A 24,905-nucleotide genomic window follows, 5' to 3' on the forward strand; every position below is an offset into this window, starting at 1 on the left:
CAGGCAGGGCCCAGTCACTCAGTAGGGCACTGCAACAAGTTTAGCTTCACTCTGCATGTGATGGGGGATTTTGGGGGCAGAAGCCTGATGGGATAGGACAGTTTAGAGGAATCCAGCTAGCTGTTGTATAGAGCAAGATAGGAGGGGTGGGACTGGTGTGGGGGGCCGGGGAAGTGGCTTCTCCAGTCGGCCAGGGATGGGCTGTGAGTGGCCTGAGCCCGGTGGTGGCTGTGGGGATGCGGAGACGTGGAGGGTGCTGGGAGGTACCTTGGAGGAGAACTGACGGGACTTGTGGATGGATGGAGGTGAGGAGAAAGGGAAGAGCCCAGGATGCCCGGCCAGAGGGTCCTTCCAGCCTGAGACACTGGCACCCTCCAGCGTAGAGACTGGCTGGACTCTTCGCCACTGCCCATGGGACTAGGGCCTGATTTAAATGCCGTTTCTTCTCTGAGAGTGAGCAGGCAGTCTAGGAGCCCAGAAGAGGGTCTCCCCCAGGCAGGAGTGCTCGAGACCCGTGGGTTCTGACCTGCCCCCTCGATTGCCAGCTCGCCCATGTCTCCAGCCAGCTTCCTCACGCTCACAGCCTCAGAGTCTCCCTGGATGTCAGGGACCGCGTTCCGACGGCCCGTCCGGTCACAGGAGATGAAGTCCGAGTAGGAGGACTCGACCTCCATCATGCCTGGTGCATCGCTCTTCAGGCCTGTGGGGACAGGACGGGAGGGCAGAGGTGAGTCAGGTGCATTCTGCAGAGAAGACTCAGCTCTGGTCCCCAGCACTGATGTCTTTTGAAAAAATGACAGGTACTGCCTTGATCACTGAAGACAAAACAGAAAGCACAGAAAAGTACAAAAAACAAAATAAGTCACCAGTAATTTCACACCCAGGAAACCAGCATCAACATTGTAAAGAAGATCCTTTGTCTTTTCTCTAAGTAAATTTGTTGATAAATATCTACTTATCAATATCATGTGCCACGCACTGGCTTAGATGCTGCAAATGCAGCAAAGAACAAGTCAGCCGTGGTCCCTGCCCTCAGGGGACTTACAGTCTACTGGGGGCAGCATTCGAGTACCTAATACCTCAGTAATTACCATGGTGCTCAGGGCCTCCAGGGAGAAGGCAGGGCGCAGAGTGACTACCCAGGCCTGACCAAGGCGGGGGAGTCAGGAAGTGACGTTTTAGCTGAGCTCTAAGGAGGAATAGGCATTATCTGGACAAGTAGAGGAAGAGCATTACAGAGAGGGGAATAGCATGTGTGAAGGCTCTGAGGAGGGAAGGGCTTGGTGGGATGAAGAAATGAAAGAGCCGGCAGGCTGGGGTATGGTGGGAGAGGGGCAGTGACACTCAGGATGCTGCTGAGCTGGGCAGGGGCCAGATCACATCTGTAACTTGGTCCTGAGGGCTAGGTTAGGCCAGGTCATGAACGATCAGATCTGCATTTTCAAAGATGACTCTGGCATCTGGGTCAAGCAGGGCCCAGAAGGGAGCAAGTTAGGGAGCTCCTGCAGAAATTCAAGATGGTGCAAGAAGATGGTGGGTGGAGGAAGGAGGTGGTGATGGGGGTCAGACAGATTCTAGATTAATTTGGAGGACAAATGCACAGGACTTGGTATTTGATGCAAAAGTGACCTTTCTGACATGAATAAGTAGGTGGACAGAAGTGTGGTTTATAAGATGGGGAGTAACAGAGGAGGAATATTTTGAGGAGTGACAGTGGGGTGAAGATTAAGAGTTCTGTCTCACCATGTTAACTCTGAGATGCCTGTGAGCCCTCCAAGGGGAGAGGTGGAGTAGGTACATGGAGATATGGGGCGGGAGCTCAGACGAGAGATGGGGGACGGCACGGGAAGGAAAGGTAGGAAATTAGGAGTTATTGCTACAGAGATGGTGGTTAACAGCCCTGGCAGTTTATAATACAGGCTAGAGAGAAAAGAGAACTATACATATAAAGACAAGCCATATACATAAAAAAATTATTTGGGGATCATACTACACATTGTATTTTATAGCCTGCTCTTTGGAACATTCTAGAACATGTCATTAAAGTTCCCTCTAGATGATTTTGTATATGTGTACTTGGATGTACCATAATTTATTTGGCCAGTCCCCTAGAAATGAACATGGAGACATTTTCCAGTTTCCCCCATTATAGAAGCACTGGGTCTTGATGTAAATCTTTGTGCCTATCTCTTGTTACTTCCTTAGAGTACGTTCCTAGGAGCAGAACTGCTGGGCTAAAGGGAAGGGTGAAATAATTTTTATACACGTTGTTTTGACACGTTTCCAAGTTGCCTTCCTGAATGCCACAGTGGTATTTATAATGACAAAAAATTAAGGGGAAAAAACGTAGAAATTTAGTATTGTTCCTCTTTATATTCCCACCAGCAGCACATGAGATTTTGTCTCTTTATCTGCAGCCTTGCCAACAATACGTATTGCTATAAAAAAGGCTCATCTGCCAGGGGGACACTAGTATGTCTCATTGAGCACCTATGATTTCTTGAAGGCAATCAAATCACGCAGTCACCGCAGAGACTCTGGCTACGTGGCAGACCCTGAGTTAGGAAGTGGGGGGTGGTCTAAGCCACTGGCCTGACTGTAGGTGCTCACAGTCCTCCAAGTGGGGTGGGCCCAGCAAACCCCTGCTCTAGACACACTCAGGCCAATGCCTATGCTCTCGACAGGGTGAGGATATTTACTGCATGTGGTCGGTAACAGCAAGCTGTAGGGAGCCACCCAAAGGTCCCTCGGGAGGCTGGGCATTACAAGAATTATTAAGTATTCCTAAAGAAATGCACTAGATGGACCTGTACAGACACAGCAAAATGTAGGTTGCAAAACCACACCTAAAATAAAACCCAGTTTCTGTGGGGAAAGATGGCAGATACAAGAAAAAACCTTGTCAAGGTTCTTCGTGATTAAGGGGAACTTACTTTCAATTAGACTATCTTTTTGTAATAAGCCCAAGTTATTGTGTAATGCTTTCAGAAAGTGACTGACATTGGCAGGGAGTGCTGGAAAGCATCCAGGGTGGGGCTAAGTCAGTGAGAGTTGGAGAGAGAGAGAGAGTGTTTGTGTAAGGGGGGCTGGGCTCAGTCAGTGAGTGGTGTGTGTGTGCGTGTGCCTGTGTGTAAGGGGGGACTGGGTGTGTGTGTGTGCATGTGTGTAAGGGGAGGCTGGCCAGTATAGAAGGCTGCGCCCACATCTCCCCACAATACCCAGCACAGAAGAGACACCAAGAGAATAATTTGGGGGCACTCAAAGATGAGAGAGAGAAGACAAGGTGGTGTCCTGTAGCAGAAAGAGAAAAGGAGGAAAGACATGACCTTGTGTTTTGAACCTGGCTCTGCCACGAGGCCACAAGCAAGACTGCCCCTCTCAGGTTCTTCAGGAGTTACCTGACCTGTAAAATAAAGGCAGGGCCAGAATTCTGTCTGAGGCAATCCCCCAGGCTCCAGCAGAGGGCGCGCCCAGCCTATCTTCTCTTGGCTGCCTGCAGAGAAAGATGTTGCCCTAGTTGTGCTCTGGCTCCTTCTCAGCAAAAACCCGAATTCCCAGAAGTTCCAGAGGTGGCTCCTTCTGCTGGTCACAGAAGTTGCACTCCCGCAATCTCCCTCTGGGGCAATTGCTCAAAGCTTCAGAACAGAGGAATGGCCTATTGCAATAATCACATATTGCAATAATCACACAGAATAAAAATTATCACGACAATCCCAACAATAAAAGTAAAGGTAGGGGTGCAATAGTAAAGCCCAGTGGCGCAAGCGGCTAAGTGCGCGTGTCCGCTGCAGCGGCCCAGAGTTCGCCGGTTCAGATCCAGGGCGCGCACCGACACACTGCTTGGCAAGCTATGCTGTGGTGGCGTCCCATATAAAGTGGAGGAAGATGGGCACGGATGTCAGCCCAGGGCCAGTCTTCCTCAGCAAAAAAAGAGGAGGATTGGCAGATGTTAGCTCAGGGCTGATCTTCCTCACACACACACACAAAAAAAAATAGTAAAGGTAACATTTACCAAGTGCTTACCTGTTTTCCGTACCTCATTTACTTAATTGCCACAACAGCCCTTTGAGCTCAGTGAGGTGAGTTTATGGCTGTGACTCAGAAAGGTCTCAGGCGGACTCCTGGGCTTCTCGGCCCAGAGTCATCCTCCCCACTACACCCACTGTGGCCAACGGGAAGGAACAGACCTGGGCAGGCCACACGGTCTCCCTAAGCCCTGTCTCTTCGGCTCCTGTCCTCCAACGAGAATGTCGGCTCCATGATATCAGGGATTTGTGACTGGACTTGCACCAGGCCAGACCGAAAGGCCTCATCCTGACAGCTGAGCCCACAGGCTCCAGCCTCATTGAATTAATTTGAATCTGTCTGTCTGTCTATCTTCCTCCCTCGCCTGCTATCTGTGGGGATGATAAAGCACCTCCTTCTCAGACTGCTGAGATGGACCTCTGTACACCATCAACTACCAGGCTGATGCTCGTCTGCCAACTCTAGGATCTGACACCGTGGGATGGATTACAGGCTCCATCTAAAAGGCCAGCTTCCCGCTGGAACAGACACCCTAGGCTCCCACCCTTCCCGTCTGACCTTACGAGCTGCCCAGTGCAGGAAGCTGACCCTACTGGCTCAGAGAGGAAAGTGTGCCAAGCTCAGAGCCCAATCCTGGGCCAACGCGCTCTGGCTGCCCCGGCCCCACCCCCGAGAGAAAAGCGATTCCAAAGACGGGTCTTGTCTGGGGAGCTCTTGGACCTACACTGCAATCGCAAAATTTCATTTTTCTTCAACATCTGTATTCTTCCCTCACTCTCTGCTCTTTAAAGTCAACAGCAAATGGGGAAATGAAAGAATCCTCACAGTTAGAAACTGCGTCAGAAAATGGTCGTTAATGAGAGTATAAACTGCCAGGACCTCTCTAGAGAGGACTTGACAAGACGCATCAAGAAACCTCAACGTTTTTCACATCCCTGAGCCACTAAGTCAGTTTATAATAATTTATTCTAAAACAATAATCCAAGTTGTGCACGAAAATAAATGTACAAAGATGTTCAACATAGTATTATTTATAATATTATTATAATGTTAATATTTATAATATATATTCTATTATATTATTTATAAGAGTAAAAAAGACACCAAAATGAGCTCCTAAATGGACAAAGAGAAATATATACATATTTAACTAATTTATATTAAAATGAAATACCATTCAGGCATCAAAATGTTTATGAATATTTTTAAAAGACATGGGAAAATGTTCACGTATTGTTAAATGAAGAAGAATCTCAGTGATGTAATCACATATATTAATATTATTTAAGAGTGACTTTTAAATTTGTTTTTTTTACAGTGAAACATCCACTTTCTTTTAAAATTATTTCATTTTTCCACATGTGTGCCTGTGGTATAAAACTCAAAAGGTACAAAAGGAAAAAGAGTAAGCTCGGTGGCCTCCCTCTCACCGATACCCTCCCCTCCCCAAGGCAGGGACGTCTTGTGTTTCCTCCAGAGAGAGTCTGCAATACAGTCACGCGTCACTTCATGACAGGGATACGTTCTGAGAAATGCGTCGTCAGGTGATTCTGTCCCTGTATGAACATCATAGAGTGTACTTACACAAACCTAGATGGTATAGCCTACTACACATAGGCTACGTGGTGCTGACCTTACAGGACCACCATCATATACGCGGTCCATCATTGGCTGAAACATCGTTATGCGGTACATGACTGTATATATATCCCCTCCCTTGCTCCCTCCCTTTCCTTTTTCTCTTTTTTTAAATAAAAATTTTCGTTTAAAGCAGATGTTTTCCATCTTGCTTTTTTTTCATTTAAAAGTATATCCTGGAAACAATTCCAGATCACCCTGAGGCCACTGCTGCACTGATTATATCAAAACACTAGAAATAAACCCAAAGTCTTTATAGAACTAAATCTTTAAAAAAAATTTATTGGCTGCATGCTACTCTGTTGTCTCACTGCTGTAAACTGATTTAATTATTTCCCTATTGATGGACTTTGGGGTTGTTTCCATAAAAGTAGAATTGCCACATTAAAAGACTTGTGAATTTTTTTATTGTAACAGATATTGCCACATTCTCCTCCACAGAGGTTATTTAATTCCCATTGGACATATATGAGGAGCACTTTGTTCTACTATATTCTTATCAACACTGTCTTTTTTTTTTTTCCTATCCAAAAGGTGAAAACAGTATCTGATTATTTTAGTTTGTATTGCTCTTGCAAGTGAAGTTGAGTATCTTTCCATGTGTATTTCCTTTTCTGTGCAATTTGTTCAAATCCCTTCACCCATTTTTCTATCAGATTGTAGCTCTTTTTCTTATTGATTTGTTGGAGTTCTTTATATATTAAGGAAATTAGTCTTTTGCCTTAAGAAAAGTTACAAGTATTTTTTACTTGTCATTTGTTCTTTGACTTTATTTCTGGCATTTCTCCCCAGGCACACATTTTTTTCTGTTCATGTAGTCAAACTGATCCAATAAAAATTGGCATATTTTATTTTATGGTTTCTGGGTTCTGGATCATACTTAGAAATGTCTTCCCCACTCTGAAATTAGTAAAGAATTCTCCCTGTTTATTTCTCGTACTTTTATGGCTTTATTTTTCACATTTAAATCTTTGATTAAACTGGAATTTATTTGCTACAAGGTAGGAGTTAGAGATCCACCTTAATTTATTTTTTCCACTTAACTCAAAACCATTTGTAGAATAATCAGACTGAAAGGGATCCCAGAGCTCATCTAGACAAGCCTCTCATTCATAGCTGGGGAAGCCGAGGTTCAGAAAGGGAAAGTGACTTGCCCAAAGTTCTTGAATCCTGGTCTAGAGCTCTTTCTTTCGTCTTGGGAGTCCCCAGTGACGTTACATCTCTACAGAGTGTGTGTGGTGTGGCAGAAGGTCCCCAGTGCAGGCATCCAGCCCAGCATCTGAGTTCACTAGCTTGGAGACCCCAGACGTAAGAGGCATGCAATTAATAAATCACGAGCATGGTCCATTTTTGTTGGGTGACTTGTCAATAAAACTGTCCTTTTGACATTTTCATTAAACGCCTTTGTTTTTACTCCATGTTGAATGGGGCACAGAAGGCCCAAACTTATACTTCCTTCTTTAGTGCTTTACAATGCTGAGCAGAATTCAAGTTCCACAACAGTGGCTGCCCTGATTGGCGTGTGCACTGCCATATCCAAGAGGCCTAGCACACAGCTGAAGCTCAATGAATATCTGATGAATGAGTGACTAAAAGCAGTTTCTCCCCTGGAATAGAAGATTCCAAGGTAGAAAAAGCAAAGGGGTGTGCAGCCCTGCATCGTAACAGTGGCCAAAGGCCTGGCTCAATCAGACCCCCGATGAGTCCCTTTTTCCTCATCTGAATAATGAAGGTTGAAATATGATCTCTGAGTCTCTTCCAGTCCTGACACTGCACTCATTCATTCAGTGTTTATGGAGCACCTTCTACATGCCAGGCATCGTGCCAGGAATGGGGTACACACTGGAGACTAAAAGTCATTTACAATCTGATAAGAGAAAAAGACATTGAACAGTAAATGAATCTAGCATCACAGACTGTGAAAAGGGCTATGGAAGAAGAGAACAGGGTTCTCTGCGTGTGAATGGTTCAGTCAAAGGTTGCACGGTCAGGGAAGGCCTCCTTGAAGAGGTGATCTTGGGCTGAGCTCTACAGAGAAGTTGGATAGAGGGGAGACCAGGCAGAGCCACCAGCCAATCAGGGTCTACAGCAATGCAGTAGCTTCCGTCTCAGCTCGAGCCCCCTGGGGTGCTAGAGTGATGCTCTTTCACTCCTTCTCATCCTCAGAAGGTCTCAGTGCCTTCCCGGGGTCTAGATGCTTGTGAGGGGTTTAACCCTGAATGCCTTGGACAGAAGGGAGGAGCCCTTGTACTCAGCTTTCCAGACCCCTGGTGCCCAGGGTCAGAGGCGGCGGTTCCTGCAGGTGCTTGCTCTGGGCACTGTCAGGTGTCCCCACAGGAAGCCACCTTCTCCCTTGGTCTTTACTTCTCCCCTCACTTTGTAAACTGAAGAGGCCCCGGGCTCTGCCAAGAGCTACACGGTCTGTTCCAAGTCTGCAGCTATTAGCCCTCATTGCTCAGGCAGATTCCATTACAGCTCCAAATCGTTTTCCAAATATACCAGAAAGGTCATTTCCTGTTTTCTTTTCTTTTTTTTTAAATTAAATATTTGCAGAAACCACACAAAAAGAAAGCAGACCGTTTTTCAGAGGACACAGAGCACAGAATAGGACTTGGTCCCATGGGAGAGGCCTCCTGAGGGTGGGGAAAATGCTCTCTAAGGCTTCTCTGAGGGAAGAAAGGGCTGTGGAAACCTGATGGAAATACCAGGCCTATTGAGCTGGCATTCTTCAAATTCAAAGGCAAGCGGCTTTTCTCTGTGATGGGCAGCCAGAGCCAGAGAAGCACTGCGGCCAGCAGAAAAGTCAGGGCCCCAGACTGAGCACATTCTCAGAACCTGGGAAAGGGCAGGGTGGCTGGTTCTAGCCACGTGCAGCCTGCTGGGGACCAGCACCCAGCTCACCTAGGGCCTCAGGGACACACCCAGATTGGAATCACCAGAGAGGAGCCCGTCCCCTGCTAGGGCAGTGCCCGATGCCCTTCAAGGAGCAGCCTCCAGGGAGGCTTCGTTTGGAGGCAGTCAGGCAGGGCCCCGGCCTCTGCACCCTGAGGGCCAGCGCCACACAGCCCTGGGTGCAGGCAGTGGAGAGACTCACTTTGGGAGGCCGCTGGGTGTGGAGGAAAGGGCAGGGTGTTGGAGTCACGCAAGGTCCTCAGTGACTTCCGGGTTGCCAGTCCCCATGAACACCTTCTCAGATCACTCTCCTCCAGGACCTCCAAACACCACACCCTCTCGGCCTCCCTCCAACCTCTCGGGCCACTTCTCAACTCCTCCAAACAGGTGCCTCCTCTGTTACAGACTGCTGTGTTAGAGGGTCCCCTTCTTTCTGTTTGCTCCCTGGGGGTCCTTACCCTTTCCCCCAATAGTACGTGTTGATGATGCCCAAAGAGCCCCAGGCCTCTCTTAAGAGCTCTAGACTTGCCAGTCCACCTGCCCACTTAACTCCCTTGGACTTCTCACCAGCATTTCAAACTTCAGATGTCAAGTCACAGGCCTGCGCCCTCCAGCCTCCCCAGCTCAGTGAAGGCACACTCCACTCCGTCGCGACTGCTCAAGCTGGAAACCTGGAGCCGTCCTGGCTTCCGCCCCCTCTTCCACCACTCATGTACAACCTGTCAACAGGGCCTGTCACTTCTGCTTGCAAAACAGAGCTTGAGTTTTCCCACCTCCCCCGTCCACGTGCACCACGCGGTCTCCATCGTTTCTCACCTGCACCCCTGGTGGAGCCTCCTCGCCGCATCCCTGCCTCCCCCTTGCCCTTGGCCCAAGGCCTGTTTTCTGCACAAGCAGCCAGGGCGATGTTCACAGATCAGACATTGGACCTTGTGATTCCCCTGCTTCATTCGACTTTCCATGTTTTTCTATTCCACATCTGGCAAAATCCAAACTCTGTGCACCAGCCCCCAAAGTCCTGCAGTCATCCGGCCCTGCCTTCCTCTGGGTCCTTTTGTCTCATTTCTACTCTCTCCTTGGTCCATTTTGTTCTTTAACTTCTCTAGCTAAGCTCTTCCTGACCTCAGGGCCGTCACGAGACTGTTCCCTTTGCCTAGAACATTCTCTGTCATTCTGCTCTTTAAGTGGATTCCTGGCCCTGCCTTTTCCAATTTTCCTGCGCTAGGACCCTGACATGGGGGCCCTGTAGGGCATGAAGCCCCCCAAGTCCCTCTGTCCACCACTACTCCATGTCGAGAAGGCCTGGCAGAGCCGCCTGGAGTCTTGCATGGTGCGGTGGACACAGCACAGGACTTTGGGGTCGCTGAGCTTCTGCCCCTACAGCTGGGCAACTCACCTGACCACAGATTCCTCTCCTGTAAAATGCGGGTATAGCAACTGCCTTGAAAGGTAGTGTGGGGGAATAATCAGAGCCAGCATTTACGGAGGCCTTACTACATGCCAGACTGTGCTAAGCATCTCACAGGTATTATCTCATTTAATTTTACAGCAACTCTGTGAAGTAGAAAGCATTCTTATTGCTGTTCTGCAGAAGAGGAAGCTGAGGCACAGAGAGGTTAAGGAGCTCGCCCAAGGTCACACAGCCACCAGGCGCGGAGCAGGGTCGAGCCTGTACTGTTAGGCTGGAAAGTGTGGAAATGCACTAGCATCATGCCTGGCACATAGTAACGGTTTGTTAAAAACTGTCCATTCCCTTTTCTCCCCTTCTTCTCCTCTATCCCCAACCTCACAGTAAGGCATTTCTGAAGAAAGGACAAGAAAGCAATGAAGTCTCAAGAAAACATTCTACGATGCTGGCTAAAACATACACCCAGATGTGTTTTACCCATGCTTAACAAAACTCTAGTCAGAATTTTCAGCTGGATGCAAAAATATTCAGAATCTTTTCAGTGATATTGGGTCGATACTCTGAATTCTGCCACCAAATTCTATTTTTTGTGATCTAACTTCACAGCAACAGTAAAAATAATTGTTTTGGGGTACAAATTGTAAAACTCCCACCCCCTCAGCAGCTGTATCTCACCCTGAGGCAGGGCCATGTTGGTTCCTCATGTCGGGCTGGGGCTGGGGACTGGAGCTGTGATACTAACTCTTCAATCCATGAAAGTCTGTGCTTCTACGGAGGTCTTGGAAAGAGGCAGAATAATCCAGCTGGATGACTGCTTGGGACCAGGCATGCTGGGTCTCCCCAGGCCTCCTGCTGTTTACACATTATCTGAACTTGGTGAGGACTCAGCAAGGTTCCCAGAAACTGGCAGTCCCCGTCATACTACGGAGGGAGGGCAGGAAGGGAAAGTGAGATCACTTCCAAGCAGGCCAGCCAAAGGTCCAGGGGCTGAACTGAGCTCCAGCTCTGCTGATGCCAGGCTGGGAGCCTCCGGGCAAGTTGTTCCCCCTCAAACCTCAGGGATCTCAAGTGTGGAATGAAGGGGTAAACTGTGCATCTCGGTGGTGGTTCTGCAATATGTCTGCAAATTCTTTGGCATCCCTCCTATCAAGAGTGGAATCTAATTTGCAAGCTCTTGAATGTGTTGGCCCTAGTGACTTGCTTCTAACCAACAAAATGCAACAGAGTGATGCTATGGGACTTCCAAGATGAGGTTAGAAAAGGTGACATGGCTTCCACCTGGTTCTCTCTTGGGACACTTGTCTTTGGAACTTTGAGGTGCATGTAGGAAATGTGAAGCTGCCATGCTGCGAGGTAGCCCAAACCAGCCCCGTGAAGTGACCACACAGAGAGTCCTGAGACAGCGGAGAGAGAGAGGCAGCTGGCAGTCCCTAGCTTTGCTGGCCCCTGGCCACTCCAGCATCAGCCACTATGTAACACCGCATGAGAGATCCAGGCCAGAACTGACCAGCCAAGTTGTTCCCAAATCCCTGCCTACAGAAACCATGAAAGATAATAAATTACTGCTGTTGTTTTAAACCACTAGGTATTGGGGGTGTGATGTGTTATGCAGCAACGGATAATCACAGTGATCTCTAATGTTACTTCCAGCCCTGCAATCCCTCTAGAATTCTATAAAAAGCATGCCCAAAATCCACTGTGGAGGATGAAAAGAAGGTATTATCTCTTAATATTAATTAATTCATCCAATAAAATTTTACTGATCAATGTGTACCAGGCTTGGGACTAGATGCCATGGATACAAAAATAGTAAGACACCACTGTGCCCTTGAGAGAAGTTCATGGTCTAGTTAGGGAGAGCGACTCATAAACTTTTTTGTTTTTTTTGTTTTTTTTCCCCCAAAGCCCCAGTAGATAGTTGTATGTCATGGCTGCACATCCTTCTAGTTGCTGTATGTGGGACGCGGCCTCAGCATGGCCAGAGAAGCAGTGCGTCGGTGCGCACCCGGGATCTGAACCCGGGCCACCAGCAGAGGAGCGCGCGCACTTAACCGCTAAGCCACGGGGCCGGCCCAAAAAAATGGTCCAGCAACTTGAATGTTATTTCATTTCTTTTTTTTAATTTTTTTTTTATTTATTTATTTTTCCCCCAAAGCCCCAGTAGACAGTTGTATGTCATGGTTGCACATCCTTCTAGTTGCTGTATGTGGGACACGGCCTCAGCATGGCCAGAGAAGTGGTTCCTCGGTGCGCACCGGGGATCCGAACCCGGGCCCCCAGCAGCGGAGTGCACACACTTAACCGCTAAGCCACGAGGCTGGCCCATAAACTTTTAACTCTTAACCAAGTAGTGGTGGGACACATATCAGAATTACCAGAATCACTGGGTGACAGTTTCAAACTATATCCCCTCACCTTCCTCGGGGATTCTAATAATGCCAGGTCAGGGGATGGGGGGCGTGCTTTCTAGCTGATGATCACTGCCCTCATCAGCCTCTGTTACTAATGGGGGGGGGACACACATGTCAGAGCCGACACACGTGGTGAGAGAGAAAATAACTTAGGGACCACTTCTGAATATGAATCTTTAAAATAAGAATCTCTAAAAAGCTTGGTAGTTAAGAGTTACAACAAAAATATGTATAAGGCAGCGTGGGGCTCAGGAGTCCAGTCATTTACACACAGTTACTAACTTTAAGGAAGTTACTCTCTCCCCTCCTTTATATTTATCCTTATATTTACACTCACCGGGCACTGGAGATTCTGCAATGAACAAAACAGACTCTGCCCTCACGAAGCTCACATTCTAGTGGAGCAACTCGTACTAACAAATAAATAGAATAAATATCAGGTGGCAAAAAGCACTACAGGGATAGAAAGTGAGAGGCGAGTGCGGTTTTCTAGAGAGGACAAGGAGCCTCTCTGATAGAGGTGATGCTGGTGCAGAGACTTGAAGGAAGGGAGGAGGGAGGGAGGCCAATTTTCAGAGCCTTCTCCCGAGCGTGGGGTGAGTGAGCCTCCGGGGCGGTGAGGGCGTCTCGTCACAAGTCACTCACAGGCACAGACACTGGAGGCCCAGAGGCAGTGCCAAAAGGGCTTGCGGCTCTCCTGTCTTAAGCTGGAGGAGGAACAAAGTTCTCTTCCATTCTTTCTGCCTTCTGATAGAAGCAGAGTTCAGAACCCACAAAACACAACATAGGAAAATGCTAATTCAACAACAGCCTCCCTGGGAACCTGGAAGAGCCGCATGTTGGTGAGCCAGGAGCCACCTCACTGGAGCAGAGAGCGCAGATGCACCTGTGCCTTTGGCCCACATTAACACAGTTTGCACAAGATTCCCAGTCCCCCTCCACCCCTCGCTTCCAGGCACTGAGTCTGCACGGGACAGCCAGCCCCCAGCCCAAGTGTTCTGTGGAATCCTAGTGGCCCAGGACAGAGACCCCTCAGCCGGCACATCCTCTTCCCTCAGCCAGCAGAAAAGATAAGAGCTCCCTGTCTTGCCACAACGCAGCTGCTGATGCATTTGTTCAGTATCTGCCTTCCCAACCGGCTTCAAAAGGACAGGTGCCCTGACTTTCCTGTTTGTCACTGTATCCCCAGCACACAGCACAGTTCCTCACACATGGAAGATGCTCAATAAATATACTGATATGAAGGAATTAATGAACAAACAAACAAAATAAGAACTTAAGAACATCCGCACTGTCACATCAGTGACTAAAATAACCGTCTAAGGCCTGGCCCCTGACCAGATAAACAACAATGGTAATAATGAAATAAAAATAGCTACCATTTATGGGGTATATATACTACGTTATCACACGTGGTAACAAATGCTTTCCATGTAGCCTCTTATTTACGCTTCACAGTGGCCCTGTGTAATTAGATCCTTTCACACACAGCCAGGATTCACACCCAGGCCTGGCTGGCTCCTGGGCCCAAGGCCTCAAAGGCGGCGCCTCTCTTTGGCTCAGGGAAGCAGACGACATGGGAGCCCCAGGAAGAGGTGGGCTTAAACGGGCTAAAGTGGCAGGAGGAGACCGACTAGAAGAAGGAAGGGAGGCTCTCCTTGGTCTTCATTTACACCTGTCTCCCAGTCACCTGGCCTGTCAGAGCTCTGCTCGAGCAGCATTCTCTAGAATTACAGAATGTTCCTTCATTCCTTCAGTCACCCATTCAACACTCACTAAGTACATATTCTTTCCAGCAATGGCACTGAAGGTATTTTGAGAAGGACTGCATTCTCTAACCCTCACAATGGAGAGGCCATGGCTCAGAGAAGTGACGTGAGTCACCCAAGTCCTCCAACCAGTTAGTGGCTGAATCAGGACCTGAATCTGCATTTCCTCCTTCCCGATTCAGTGCATGTTCTTTAGGACGGTGCATCCTGGTGATGGCTTTGTCTTGATGTGGATGATACATCAAGATCTGATCCCCATCAGAGAACTGTTCTGTTACCAAATCCCCTGCCCTCTGGCTTCTTTCAGTGCAAATGACTATCATCAAATTAGGTCACGCACTGTAATGAAGGGGAGGAGGAGCTTTCAGAGTGATTTACTGAGCACCGCCCACAGCGCCTGCTGCATACACAGTGCCTCCTAAACCTTTTCTAGAAGAACGAATGAATGAGCCAGGGGAGATATACAGCAGATCTGCTAACATGAACAGTTGAAGAGCATGCAATTCTAAGTCCTCCTAGTGCCTAACAGGATCCTATGCTGCTGTCTCTTGAATTTCAGAGAGTGATGGGCATCTACATGAGCGCCCTTCACATCGACAACTACAGCAGGGCAGAGAGAAACCAAGCCAGGGATTCCGATGACAGAAAAATGATCCTGTGCTGAACTACCATTGGTTCTGATGTCAGTGGAGAAATGCAGCCCCGTGAAACCATCATCGTTTTACAGCTGCTCGCTGAGAAGAGCCTATCTGACAGGCGATGCTGACAAGCGGAAATTACTCACCAAAAACTCAGCTTTCCCTATGTCAACCCCAAATTCAGGCATATCAAAGACATGCTTGTAGCTTCTTAGCTAATAAACCCATTTATAAAATACATTAGAGTTAAATTTCATTTGTCTGATTATTCCTCAGGGAATGACTCACTCCAGATCACCAAGATTCCCACACTGTTACTCTTTTAATATCAAAACCTTATCTGGAGACAGAAAGTAGATCAGTGGTTGCCTAGGACTGGGGAGGGTTGGGGGCCTGGGAGGGTGACGAGTAAAGGGTGCAGGGTTTCTTTCTGGGGTAAAGAAAATGTCCTAAAATTGATTACCGTGATAGATGCACAACTCTGTGACTATACTGAAGGCCACTGAATTGTACAATTTAAATGGGTGAATTGCATGGTATGTGAATTATATCCCAATAAAGCTGTTAAAAAAAAAACCTTATCTGAATGATAATGGATAGAAATTCTTCCCATGTATTGCAATAATGCATTAATGTCTTACCCACTAACTTTTTCTTAATAATTTAAGATCACTGCTGTGAGCACAGTTTTTTGTGTCTGCTATAACAGAGCAATGTTCTTATTACAATATACAACAGGGCAGTTTGCCCTACACTAAACAAACCCATATTTTTTCTGCTTACTTTTTTTTTTCTAAAAGTGCCCTTTACTTGCATCCTTGATAGTTAAGCTCATGTGCTTGGGTCATGTATAACTTACTGACTTACTGGCTGTGTCATCTCTGGTGAGTTACTAGATCGCTCTGTGCCTCAGTTTCTCCATATGTACAATAAGAGGGATGTGAGGATGAGAGAAGATAACGCACATAAAGCATTTAATGCTGTTCTTGGCAGTGGTAAGCCAGACTAAAGTTTAGCCACCAATGCTCTTCTCACTGCCATCAGTGTAGCTGCCTGGAGCAGCCCTTCTGAGCTATGGACTCAGAAACCAGAAAGCTTGCATAGTGTGTTCAGTACCCCGGTGTGTTCAGTGAGATGAAATGGGCTGGGGATGCAATTTCATGATTGGACTTTGGGACATCCCATGTGATGGCTCTGAGCTTCAGTGATATTAGGTAATTTGTCCTAGTTCACCTCTAAACAGAAAAACCTAGAGGTTTCTTGGGTGAGGTATCCCAAGATCCTGGCATCTGGGAGGCTGATACCCAATGAGACACAGTGCCCCACAACACTTTAGGCTCTCTCTAAACCATTAGTTTTTAAAATTGAGAGGTTACAGGCACATTTTAGAATCTGAGGAAAGCTATGGACACTGTGCCCAGAAAAGTATATATATATATACGTATACACAAAAAACTGCACCCATGATTACAGGGGAATCTTGCATTCCAGAAGCCAACCATAAACCCCTGGTTAAAAACCCCAGCTCTAGACTTCATATAACCCCAGCATCTTCAAGGTTCGGTGGCTCTGGGCCCCAGTGCTCTCACAGCAGTAGGAATGGAAGGCCCTCTGGAGGCTTGCCCTCCTAAACTGGCCTTGGCCAGATAAACAGTCCTGGGAGCTGACTGCTGCATCCTAGTCACTGCAAACATCTGCATCCAAGGGGATTCCCAGGGGCACTGAGTCAGAACAGGACACAAGCCTGGTGGCTTGGGAAGCCACTGTAGGGCAAGGCCCAGAAGACGTGCTGATAAGCACCTGGGGAGTTCCAACCCCCAGGGAAGGGCAGCTGCCCAGCAGACAACACTCTGCCAACAGAGAATGGGAATCTCAGGAGAGATGCTAGAGGCAGGCTAGGCTAGAGGGAATTCAAAGCAGCTGAAAATCCCCCAAATTCCCAGGACTACCAGGACTTAGACAGAGAAATAAAGGCTGGCGATTCTGCCCTAACTGCAAGGAGACAGAGCTGAAATGGGGTGGGCAGGTTGTGGGTAGAGGAAGCGGGGGGATCATGGATCAGAGGCTGTTAAAAATCAACTTATGCCAGAAATGTTTAGATACTATAAAAATACGACCACTGACCCAAGGTGGCCGTACGTCCCGGCAGGCCACTCGTGTTCTATGAATTGCAACTTTCTTCCAACTGGAAGGGACCTACACCATCTCTCCTCATCAGACAACTGGGCTCTGCTTGTTTCCGTGGGCTGGGTTTTGCTTGCTTCTGCTCCTCTATCACAATATTAAAATTCCTGTAATGTACCCTAGTCTTTAAGAAAATAGCTTTACAACAAACAAACGGTAGACAGGAAAGTTGGCATCATGCCCAAATTCGCTAATAACTCCTGTGTATGATCCCATCTGCTTCAGAGTATGGCTGAAGAAAGCCACTCTCTGTTAAGGCATCAGAGGTAAACTATCTTTCTGATGCTAAAGAAAGTGTCTGTAAATGGAATCATCACTGAGAAATTGCAGCGTGATGGTATATAACTTCTGAAAAGGGCCATCCTGCCTCTTCTTCATGAGGCAGGAACCTATTCCTATTGGAACCTATTTCTTTAATTTCTTGAAACGGAAATAAAGGCATTTAGGCAAACACTCCTGGTGCTGTGGTAGAGTGGTATGAACAATGCAACTACCCACCTGGCTTAGTTTCTTTTTCCTGCTCGCATCTTTTCAGATTTTCCACTGTTGACTAATCAATGTGGAAATTCTAAGGAACCAGAAGAAAAACAAAAATTAGAGCCAGATATACTCCAGGGCTGTAAACTGAAACAATCTTTTGGGAAGACAAGAATATCTACTAACATATTAAAAGTGCACATCCTTTGGGTGAGTCAAATATCTAGGATTTATACCATAGATATGTTCACATAAGTAAAAGGATGTTCAGTAAAACATATTGTGCAATAGCAAAAAAAAAGAGGAAACAACTTAATTGTCCGCTAACAGGAAAAGAGTTTTAAATTATGGTGTATCAATACAATGAGAAACTATACAGCCACTACAAAGAATGAGGGAGATTTTGTTATACTGACATGGAGAAATGGACATACTCTGTTCTTTAAAAATAATGTAAAATTGTATATAACTTTTTAATAAAAAATTTGAACATGATTGTTTATGCTTAGGAAAAAAGTACAGCATTTGTGTACATACACATTTTTTTTGTATCCACATGGGGAAGGCAGAGAGCAAACTACAAACAGTGGTTCTCTCTGGGACTCAGAAACTGAGGGAAAAAGGAATGAAAAACTTTCAGTTTTTACATTAACTATTTCTGTTTTGGTTGGAAACTTTTAAAGAGGCATACATAACTTTCATAATCATTATACATGCTATCCAAAGTTCTAAAATACCAAGAGTAAGGGCAAAAGACATTTTCAGACAAAGACTGAGCAAGTTTACCATTACTTCAAGAACATTCTCCAACAGAAAGGAAACTGAACACAGAAAATAAGTGAGACTTTAGAATCAACAGTGAGCAAAGAAATTAGTAAGTATATTGGTAAATTTAAAGAAGTATTGACTGAGTGAAACAAAGCTAAATGGGGAAATAAAAACAAATTTGACAATATTTGACTATATTACATATTTGACCATAACAACACTGAAGATGGAAGAGAGATCAGAGTTAAAACTTTCTAAGGTCCTTGATTATTCAGGACAAACAGAGAAATATTGTTTTACTTTAGACAATCCATCCGTGACACATATTAAAATTTTAAGGGTAAAAACAACAAAATATAGAAATAGAATGCATAAGTTCCAAACCAGTTAGCATGCTCCTGTGTAGACAAGCCTAATTATCTAAAAATGTCAATCCCGGGCCAGCCTGGCAGCGTAGCGGTTAAGTTCGTGCGCTCGGCTTTGGTGGCCCAAGGTTCATGGGTTCAGATCCTGGGCGCGGACCTACACACCTCCTAACAAGCCATGCTACGGCAGGTGTCCCACATATAAAATAGAGGAAGATGGGCACGTATGTTAGCTCAGGGCTAGTCTTTCTCACCAAAATAAATAAATGAATAAATACATAAATAAATAGGTCAATCCTTCCCAAATTACTACAAAATTTCAATTAAATTTCAGTAAGAATACCAATAGTTTTTTTGGAGGGGGGAAACATAAAAAATTATTTTAAAATTCATATGCAATAATAAATATCCAAGAAAATTAGCCAAGAAATAGTAAAGAAAGTTATAAAAAATAAACACTTAGGGAATTTGTCTTAAAGATAACAAAAATTTATTATAAAGACATTATAATAAAAAGATATGATATTAACATAAGAATAGACAAACAGGTCTGTGGATGAGAAGAGCAAGTTCAGAAACAGATACAATAAAGGAACTTATTTATGAAATAATATTTATGAATATTTTGAATATTTATGAATATGAAATAATTATGAAATCCCAAAGATGGGATTTCAATGTAAAATAGAAAAGATGGCTTATGAAATAAACGGTGCTGGCATATCTAGAACAAAGCTTCACCACTACTTCTCACTATGTATAAACATAAATTCCAAAGGGATTAAAGGTTCAGGTTTAAATTAATTAAAACCAGAAGAATATTAGAAGAACATTTAGGAAAATATTCATATAACTTTGAGGTGGGGGAATTATTCCTTAACAAGGCAAGAAATCCAGACACTATGAAGAGAAAAGTAGGAAAAATTTAATAAACAAATAATAGATTAGGAAAAATATTTGAAACACATATGGAATCCTTAATATAGAAATGTATAAAGAGCCCCTATAACTTGTTGAGAAAAAGGCAAACAATTCATAAGAAAAATGGGTGAAGGAAATTCACAGAAGAGCCAGCCCCGACGGTTCAGTGGTTCAAGTTCCATGCTCTCCCCCTTGACGGCCCAGGTTCGCTTCCTGGTCTCGGAACCACACCACCCGTCTGTCAGTTGCCACGCTGTGGTGGAGGCTCACACAGAATTACTAGAACTTACATCTAGGATATACATCTATGCATTGGGACTCTGGGGAGAAGGAAAAAAATAAATTCACAGAAGAGGAAAATGAAAAGTCCAATTAACGTGAAACAGTGTTCAATCTCACTAGTAGTAAAGAACATACAAAGTAAGCAACTATGAGATACCATTTTCCCCCATCGGCTTGGTCACAAGATAAAATAATAGAGATAGATAGAGGCACGGACGGAGGGAGAGATGGAGGGTGGGAGGGAAGAAGGGAAAGAATATCTCATATTGGTAAAGATTTAGGGAAATGGAAGTACTCATATACTGCTGGGGAGAATGTAAACTACTAGAACTCTTTGTAAAGTAGGATGGTCTTATTTATTAAAATGTCAAATATATATAATCTTTTGACCCAGCAATACTATTTTTTTAAATGTAATCTATAAAAATAAAAGCACCAATAAAGAGGGATATGTATATAAAGACATCTAAATACAAGATTTTTAGTGGAAAAAAAACAGGTAACAACTTGAATATCTGTCAAAGGAGAAATGGCTGAATATATTGTGGTACCTTTATATCTTTTGAGTGAATTAGATTTATACCTACCCATGATGTATTATCTAGTGGGAAAAATAAATTGCAAAATAATAGACAAAGTATGATCCTACTTCTGACAAAACAAATAACCACATACATACACAAACCCTATATCCATTTAATCAGGAGCTTAGAGAAAGGTAAGGAAGGATATACACCACACATTACACTGGTTATCTCAGAAGGATGGAAATGGGGAGTGGGGGGAGGGGAGAGATTATAATTTTTTCTTTATACATCTTCAAATTGTTTAATTAGTTACAAGGAGCACATGTATTACTTTAGGGAAAATTAATGAAGAAAATAAAAAGAATAACAAAGAAACAAGCATATGAGAGCACAGAAAGAACTCTGGTAAACTATGTTATATACTAGCCATTTATTTTTACATGGGATAGTTAACTGCACCTATTGGCACTTTCTTTTTTGGTCAAAATAGAATAGGTCTTCCAATCTATCATTTTAACAGCTGGAAGACAAATTAAAAAAAAAAAATGCTTCAAGGAGGGAAAAAAACTGCACTTTATTTCCTAAGCATTTATGCCTTTTATTTAAAAAGGGGAAAAAGTCTTACTTAAAAAAAAAAGAGAATTTCTCCCTTTAAAATCTAAAAGAAAGCCTAAAGCTTTGGCTTGAAACTGCCCTGTTTAGGTGGCGTGTGGGCTGGTTCTGCGCTGTTGACTGTTTTTCATGGCTCGGTGCCCTCGACTGCCTTCCTTCCCCAAACTCAATTACACATACTCCTGGGAGCACACCGTCTGCTGGGAACCAAGGCCCTGCAAACCACAGCATCTCTGCTCACAAGGCTCTTGGTCTCCAAGCAGATGCTTTGGCTTCTACATCAAATGGGTCCTGGAATCTAAAGTGAAATGGATTGTTTTGAAAACCATTCTGATGGAAGGAGACAGGAGAGGAAACAGTTTATCCCAGTGGATGAAATAAAAGAGAAGAGGAATAGCATTCACAACAAGCTCTTGAAGGAGAGCTATCTATGCTTAATCTGCCATTTCAGAGTAACCTGGAGATCACTCTGCCCTTCCCTGGTGGAATGCTTTGCTTTTAACTTTTGTTGTTTTATTTCACTGATAATAAATATTTCATTGAAATAATAATGATACCTCACATTTCTACAGCACTTCGTATTGCACTTCATATTTTACAAAGCACTTTAAGATACCTTATTTGATCTTCACAATGACCCTGGGATCAGATCAGTATCATTCCCATTTACAGATGAAAATGAGGCCCAGAGAAGTTATGGATCTTTTTAGGTCACACAGCAAGTTACTAACAGAGCTGCAATACAAACTCAGGTCTCCAAACCCCAAGGCCAGCAGGGAGCTCAGGTTTGAAATCACAGAGAGAAAGAGAAACTACAGGCAAGCCAAGGAACAAAGACAGGCTCTTGGGAGTAACAGATTCTTCCTGCCTCTTATGAAAAAATTACAGACTAGGAGTAATATTCTATGCCACCTCAGAGAGATACTTTGCTCATATACTGGAATATAGCTGCTGAATAAGGGAAGGAAATCCCCTTTACAGAAATCCCATGCTCTGCTGTCTGCCCGCCACAACCTTCAATGCTGCCAGACCTCTAAGGCCCCGGGGGACAGAGCACCTCTTTCATTTCTATGCCCTCAGGCCCAGCCCTGGGTCTGGCACAGACTAGAAGCCACTAAGTTTCGACCTCCAATACAATTTCAAACCCGTCTACTTCTTCCATCACCACACCATCCTCTAGTCCCCCCAACATCAATCATCTGTCCCCTAACGACTGCGACTGCATCCTTCACTCTGCCCCCCTCCTGCCTCCTGATCCATTCTCCACACAGCAAGCATTGCCCACAAAGGCCTACATCATCAGGCCCCTGCCTAATTCTCCTAACCCTAACCTTCACCCATTTCTCTTCCTCGCCCCTGTATGCCAGAGCCACACTGGTCTCCTTTCAGTTTCTCCAACATTCCACACGCTTTCCTGCCTTGGGCCCTTTCACACGTGTACCTCTCTCTACCTGGATTCTTCTTTCCCAATCCACAGCACCCCTCTTCCTCCACTCCTGCCTTAGCTCTTGGCATAACTGACTGCTCATCTCGGTTTAAACAGCACCTCTTCAAGCAAGCCTGCCCTGACCACACTCTCCTCCTCATCCATCACTCACCCTATTTCATAATACTACTATGTGTTCTTGTAAGCTTCATGTGAGGGAGGACCATACTTGTTTTATGTAACACTGTCCACTTATCAACTTGCCCAGTGCCTGGCAGATATAAGGTGCTCAATAAACACTGGCTGAATACATGAAAAATTTATTGACATGAATTGAAGGCTCGCATCAAATGCTACTGTCCCTCCACTTTCCAAGGATTTCCATAGCACTGTTCCTCTCTTGGGGCACATAATCACATGTGTTAGAGTTATCTAAGTCTTTCTCCTATCAGATTGTGAGCTACTTATACATCTTATTTACCTTGGTATTCCCCATAGCACCTCGCATAATACCTAACACATACAGGGTTCTTAATAGTGGATGAATTCATGCATATATACAGGAAAGTGCAAATGAAGGCTGCAGACAGTGGTTTCTCCTACCCAGGAGACTGTAGCCCAGAAAATGAGCACCTTTGAGATATGAAAACAAAAAAGAGACTCTGCCCAGGGAGAAATTAAAATTAGAGCTAAACTTGAAATGCAGTGGTAGTGTGTGGGTGAGGGGATGGGGGACAAGCTTGTATTGCCAATGAAAGCTTACACAGGCAGAAACTTTCTGGTGCCAAACTGGAAAAGTGTATCAGAGACCTAAAAAAATTCATGCTCTTTGACCTAGCCATGCCCTATTAAAAAATCAGAGCAGTGAAACCACCGAGTGATGATTTATTTTAAGTATGTTTTTCTGTACTGTCTAGCTTTCCTTCCATGAACATGTTGTAATTTTGTAATCAGAAAAAAAAAACCACACAATAAATGTTATAAAAACAAACCAACAGAGGGCTGGCCCAGTGGCGCAACTGGTTAAGCGCGCGCGCTCCACTTCGGCAGCCCGGGGTTCGCCGGTTTGGATCCTGGGCGCACATCGACGCACTGCTTGGCAAGCCATGCTGTGGCAGCGTCCCATATAAAGTGGAGGAAGATGGGCACGGATGTTAGCCCAGGGCCAGTCTTCCTCAGCAAAAAAAGAGGAGGATTGGTAGATGTTAGCACAGGGCTGATCTTCCTCACAAAAAAAAAAAAAACAGAAAATCCAGTGGTGATTTTAGACAACAAAATCATCCATCCCTGTTTTCTTACTACACTTAGGATTGCAGAGTCAGGGTCCTCTAAGGTGGGGCACTGCATTTTGTGAAGAGTTCCTTTCTTCTGTCTGAAGCCATGGGGGACAGGAAGGTGCCAGAAGTGAAAGCTTCAGCAGGGGGCAGCTCTCACTTCTCCCTCATACAAACGCTGGCAAGACCGTGAGTCAGCAAACGGAGGGAAATGTGGAGGGAATCGGCCTCTGGATGCTGACCCACTGTAACTATTCATTCACCTGCCTGTCTGCCCTGGTGCCCTGAGAACCCCGCAAGACCAGAGGCTGTCTCGTAATCGGCCTGCGCCTCCAGCCTCGTGCTTAGTCCTAGTCGGCCCTCAGGACAGTTGACTGAACGTCAGAGACCACATCTATAAACTGCTAAACATAATGACTGACCCGGGCCCCAGGGACACAGTAAGAACGCATTAGCTACCAAATACTTCATCTCTTTAGTGCCCTGAAGGTCCATTATTCAGTTTGGAAAAGCCAAGTTGAAGACCAGTAATTTCTCGGAAGATTCAAGAGAGTTCTTTTAAATAAAATTAGGAAATGCCGGCTTCCTCCAGGAAGAGCTGACGCATTTTCATCTGCGATTTGGAATCACTCGGCATCATGCAGCTGACTGCAACTTCCAAAGTCATCACCCTTTGAAGGAGCGGGACTCAAAGTTTTCATAAGGCATTTCTGAAAGATTGCCAGGAGGTAGTGAGCTCAGCCGAGGGTCATGATTAATGACATGTTTCCAAGAATTTTAGATTTTCCACATCTGTCTCCACTTAGGAATTACTTCTGGCCCCTCGTGAAAACACTCAGCAGAGTTAATTGGGCGAGCTCAGCTTCTTGTCACACTCAGAAAGTAACACCTGCCACCAGCTTCTTCCTTAAGTGGCTGGGCCAGGGTCCTCTGGTCCCAGAAGAATAGCACCCACTTCTGCTTTCGGCCTCAGCACCTGACTGCATTACAGGAAACAGCGCTGATCCGTGGTTTAGAGAGCCAGCAGGGTAGCTCCAGGGCCCATCACGGGTTTTCAACATTGATGAGTTGAGATGACTTCAGGTTCCTCATACAAACGCCAACCTAGGACTGGGAGGCTGGTGCCTGCGCACGTTGGCCAACGTTCTCCTTCTGGAAACCATAAAGTGGCTAATCCCAAGCACGTATTTTTGTGCCAACTAAAGTGCGTTATGAGCGCTATCCTATTTCATCCTCGTGGTACCCCTGTGAGGTAGGTATAACCATGACTCCCACTCTACAGCAGAC

The 24,905-nt window shown here is 45.3% G+C and overlaps 1 protein-coding gene across 10 annotated transcripts in view; it reads right to left on the reverse strand.

Moving 5' to 3' along the window:
• PKIG (cAMP-dependent protein kinase inhibitor gamma) overlaps positions 1–24,905 on the reverse strand; it is a 79,888-nt gene that overhangs the window by 3,980 nt on the left and 51,003 nt on the right. For 5 of the 10 annotated variants that reach the window (XM_087445230.1, XM_087445229.1, XM_087445227.1 and 2 more), the window contains 2 exons: positions 17,465–17,534; positions 527–700 (listed from right to left, as the gene is read on the reverse strand). In XM_087445230.1, the coding sequence (XP_087301356.1) occupies positions 527–677 (151 nt within the window). In that variant the 5' untranslated portion in view covers positions 678–700; positions 17,465–17,534. The remainder of the gene's footprint in view (positions 1–526; positions 701–17,464; positions 17,535–24,905) is intronic. The other 5 variants (XM_087445233.1, XM_087445232.1, XM_087445226.1 and 2 more) reach the window with 1 other exon arrangement.

Source organism: Ceratotherium simum, chromosome 21 (assembly GCF_057802395.1).
Source record: "Ceratotherium simum simum isolate JZ-2026a chromosome 21, ASM5780239v1, whole genome shotgun sequence".
Classification (NCBI taxonomy): Eukaryota; Metazoa; Chordata; class Mammalia; order Perissodactyla; family Rhinocerotidae; genus Ceratotherium; species Ceratotherium simum.